The sequence below is a fragment of the Pterocles gutturalis genome, unplaced genomic scaffold (assembly GCF_000699245.1).
Source record: "Pterocles gutturalis isolate BGI_N339 unplaced genomic scaffold, ASM69924v1 scaffold4733, whole genome shotgun sequence".
Taxonomy (NCBI): domain Eukaryota; kingdom Metazoa; phylum Chordata; class Aves; order Pterocliformes; family Pteroclidae; genus Pterocles; species Pterocles gutturalis.
The window spans coordinates 1-4,583 of NW_010122839.1; the positions used below are offsets into that span (position 1 = coordinate 1).

The following is a 4,583-nucleotide window of genomic DNA, read 5'->3' on the forward strand; positions in this document are numbered from 1 at the left end:
CACAGATCACCCTCCCGCCCCACAGATCACCCTCCTGCCCCACAGCCCACCCTCCTGCCCCACAGATCACCCTCCTGCCCCATAGATTTGGGATTTCTGTGCACCCACCCAGGGGTATGGGGTTTTTTTTAGACCCTGCACAAATACGCGGCATTTCGTCCCCTCGCCTGGGCACAACGTCTTGTTTAACATCCCTCAGCCAAAGGGAAAGGGCTGAGGAGACCCTGCAGTCTCCAAATTCAACCCCTCGTGTTAGACATCGCTTGGCAAGGGTTAGAAGTTATAAAACAATCCCACGTCACACGGGGTAACTGCGCCATAAAACAACTTTGCAAGCAGATGGATTCCCCCCAAACGCTGCGTGGGCGATGCCACCCATCCCTCCACTTCTGAGGGGGCCTGTGCTAATTGCTACGTGCTGGGAGGATTTTTTTGTGCATGAAATCCAACCTGCTCCAAGGCGACAGACGTGCGGCGCCGGACGCCCTCGCCTTAGCCCATGCTGCCATCTCCCGGCAGCCCGTGGCCACCGCAGCACGGTTGTCCCCACCAGGGTGGCACCCACCAACGTGTCCAAAGACAGCAAGGAGTTGACAAAGCAGCTCTGTCCTCCTCCCTGGCAACCCTGCGGCGTGCTCTATGGTACCCCCAGAGCCCCATTCCCATTCCCACCCCACCACTGTCCCAGGGAACCAGAGCCACCAGTGTCAGGGGGGCTATGGGGAGGAAAATGAATCCAGGAGCAACACCCCAACCCTCCTGGCATTGCTGCGAGTCCCCAGGTCACCCTACCATCGTGATGCCAAGGCTCCAGATATCCGACTTGACGCTGTACCCCTTCTGGTTCAGCTCTGGGTTAATTCTTTCAGGCTGCGAACAAAGACAAAGGTGGTTGAGGAACAGGGACGGCCCCAGTGCAATGTCCCAGGGCTCACTGACCTCAGACGGGACTTTCAGGGTGGCAAGCCAGGACCACTTAACCCATGCCACCAGCTTGCTCCCTCGGTTGTGATGGGGCCATATGCGGTCCCCCATCCTTGCCAGTAAGGGCAGGCAGTGACATGGGTCACCAGAAGCAGATGGCACCCGCACGAGGGACTGGGGTGGTGGAGCTGACCCAGCACATCTGGCACATAGGGGGGTGACATGCCCCAATTCTCCAGGACTGTTTTTACCCTGTGCAAGTGCTCCACAGAGAGTGAACCCTGAACAGCAGCTCCCAGGAGGAGCATGAGGGTCCCACTCCCTGGGGACTTTCCAGATGGAAAGTACTATTGTCCCCACAGGGCAAATAACAAAAATACAACACGGAGTAACTGCAGAGCCTCCCCCAAGGTCACAGGGAGGCGATCAGGCAGCAGGAAGCTGTGCCCAGGAGATCTGATCTGACCCAGGAGATCCTTCTGCCCTCTCTGCCCCTTTACAAGTCACTTCAGGGCTACGTCTTCCAAAACGAGTCCCCAGGACACATGCCGGAGGCTGATCCTTCCCCCTTTAGGATGACCCGATGCCCAGGCTCAGGTTCCTCTGGCTGTCCCGCAGCAGCTTTCGCATGCAGCTTCTCCGCGGCTCAACTTACAGCCATGTAGGGTTTGCATCCTGCATCCATGGTTTTAGCAACCGAGTCAACGAGGTAACCGCTAATTCCAAAATCGCACATTTTCACCTGCCCCTGTGTATTGATCAACACGTTAGAGGGCTTTACATCTGCAAGAAGGAACACATACCACAGTCAGTCAGGTGTGGGTGGCTGTGCCAAGCCAAAAAGAGCTTCCTAGCAGCAGAGAGCACCGAAGGCACCCGTGCAAACCCCTGCGCTTTGTGCATGCCAGAAACCCGGCTGGCTGGGGCTATTCCAAGTTCAGGTGACTGTCTCATGGGCCTGTCATATGTCCTGCAAGTGTCCCTTCGCTTGCAGACTCCTCTCTGATTTGGAGGAGTGGGAAGTGACCCTGCATGTACCCGTTGCATGCCACTGCGCAGGGGATGGCCACGGACAGCAGGGCGCTCACAGGGGAGCAGCTCAGCAGGGCTGGGGGCATCCCCAGAGGATGTCTGCAGATGGCTCGAGCTCTGGCAAGTCCCCAGCTGGACCTGGTCTTGTGCCCACAAAAGGAAAAACCCACAGGGAAAGGACAAGGGGTGGAGAAGAACAGGGATTGCAGGGAAAAGAGGGAGCTGTAAACTAAGGCAAGGATCAGAATTTCAGAAATGGCCTCTGATTTTAAGGATGAGGGGTGGAGAGGAACAGGGATTGCAGGGGAAAGAGGGAGCTATAAACTAAGGCAAGGATCAGGATTTCAGAAATGGCCTCTGATTTTAAGGATACCAAGCTCGAAGGCAACGTGAACAGCAGCAGGCGTGTGGGTGCTCCATACTTTATGGAAATCAGGCCAGTGGCTCATCTATTTATTACTGCCAGATTTATCTGCTTCCCATCACAGCCTTACAATCCTTGGTGCACTCACACTGGCATCACGCTCATGAAGGCAGTTATAATCGCCATCAGAAGGGGAAATTAAGGCACAGAAAGAAGCTAGTAAGTGGTACCCATGAGAGCATGGAGGTGCTTTCCTCCACAGCAGGGGATCGCTCCCCATAAGGCTAATCCCAGGGGGAACCTCAACACAGCAAGGCAGTGCAGGGTCCCCTGTTTTCTCTTGTCCCAGCACTGATCCTCCAAAGGGAGCAATCCTGTCCCTGCTGCCACACAGAAATAAGAGGTCTCTTCCGCAAGAAGGTGCTCTGTCTGCATGTGATAATTAAACAGAAGAGCTGAAACACCATCCGAAGGAGGCCAGAAGCTGCTTTGCAGTCCTGCTTATTAGAACTGTGTGGTTAACAGCTCATTAACCTCTGCTCCCTAATCAGCATTCTGCAATCAAAAGCCTCAGGTACCTGAGATCCTCACCCATCTGTTACTATGCTGAAATAAGATGATTTTCAGTGGGAAGCAAACAAGTAAACAGAAATCCAGAAGCCAAACAGCATTTTCCACCTACGGTAAACAATACAGAAGGCAGAAACTCAAGCCCCAGCCACAGGCAGAATGTACAAAATGTGACTGCCTGCTGGAGCCCAACTCTGCTCACTTCAGATGCTCCTTTCCCCAGAAAGGAAAGAAGGCTTCTTCCTCCTCATGACAAATTGAAAATGACCCTTTAAAAATAAAGGTTTCAAGTAGCTACATGGATAATTTGCTTTTTGTTCATGGCATCTTTGAGATGCTCTAGAGGGGAAAATGTCAGAAGAGTTGCAGAAGGGTATTCATGACTTCACTTGAGGCTATTTTTGGTATCAAACTATTCTGCCCCACCAGTGCTCAGGGAAGCCACAGAAGGGGATGAGGATGGTTAGGTCACTTTGAGCTGCCCCTCACCGCATGTCACCATGAACCCACCGAGTTAGGGGAGAAGCCTTCGTAAAGCCTGATCCAAAGCCTCCCAAGGTCAGAAGGAAAAGTCTGTTTTCATTTTGCAGAGGTGCTGAAGCAGACCATGGATTTAGACCCTGCGTTAGGGAAACTGAACCCAGAGGGAAGAAACAGCCCTTCTCTGCCAGCCCAACCAGGATGGAGCTTGTTTCTCCTCCACCTCGGGGAAACGCTGCGTCCAGCAGGCAATTTTTAAAGAGCAAACCAGCAGACTTTTCTTCTGACTAGGTTTTGCTAGTCATGAGAGGCTGGGGGATGTTTTTGCTGTCAAAGGCCCATTTTATCTCGGGTATTTGGGGAGCCCTGTGCCTGACCAGCCCTTGTGAGGCTGAAAGCACATGGCGCAGGGCAGACAGACACCAGCGTGGTCGTGGCACTTACCTCTGTGGATGACGGAGAGCTTACTGTGTAGATGTTCTAGTGCTTTTACGATCTGAAACAACAAATCTAGAGTGAATCACAGCTGGCAGCACCATGATGAGGAGGAAATGCCACCTGGCCTCACCTGCCCCATCCTCACCAGACCTCCCTGGAGGGAAGGAACGACATCTCCCACGAGTCCTGCACCCTCCCAGCAGCCCAAGGTGACGGTGGGTACCCAGGGATCTCCCCGGGGCACCAGGACCCCAAGGAGAAGGCAAAGGAGCTGCAGGGCCTCCCCACATCTAACACTGTGCCACCTCTCAATTCCGTTCACATTTGGGATATTTATGCCTCAGACAAGATACTGGAAGTCAGCTGGGAATGTCCACATGGGCTGGTCCGTGGACCATGCTCTTCCTGACACAGATACAGCGGGGAGACTGGGTCATGCAGGACTTGGTTTAGAAGAGAAACACCCTTTCCCTTCCCTCCTCGCCCTGAGAATACTCACAGAGACGGCTATTTTTCCCAAGATATCCTCAGGAATCGTCAGGCCTTTGTCAATGACGTGTTTGTAGAACTTGTCCAGTGAGGTATCCATCAGCTCCATGCAAATCCACACGTCTCCCTGGAGGATAAAGAAAGCAAATATCTGCCCACTAGAATGAAACATCCTTTCCTTTCCTTTCACGTGCAGAGGTCTTCTTTGGCACTTGCCTTTTGCTGGCCTGTTTGCCTCTTCCCTGTCTTTTAAAACTCATCCAACAAAACTGTGCTGGGCTTTCTC

General features: G+C 53.2%; 1 protein-coding gene across 1 annotated transcript in view; it reads right to left on the reverse strand.

The window, feature by feature from the left end:
• Nucleotides 1-792: 792 nt before the first annotated feature.
• The window catches only part of LOC104464818 (dual specificity mitogen-activated protein kinase kinase 6), a gene marked incomplete at its 3' end in the record, with an annotated part of 33,670 nt that continues 29,879 nt past the window's right edge, over nt 793-4,583 (reverse strand). Inside the window, exons 6-9 of the mRNA XM_010077655.1 lie at nt 4,308-4,424; nt 3,815-3,866; nt 1,580-1,707; nt 793-870 (exon numbers count right to left, since the gene is read on the reverse strand). Of these exons, the coding sequence (XP_010075957.1) occupies nt 793-870; nt 1,580-1,707; nt 3,815-3,866; nt 4,308-4,424 (375 nt within the window). The remainder of the gene's footprint in view (nt 871-1,579; nt 1,708-3,814; nt 3,867-4,307; nt 4,425-4,583) is intronic.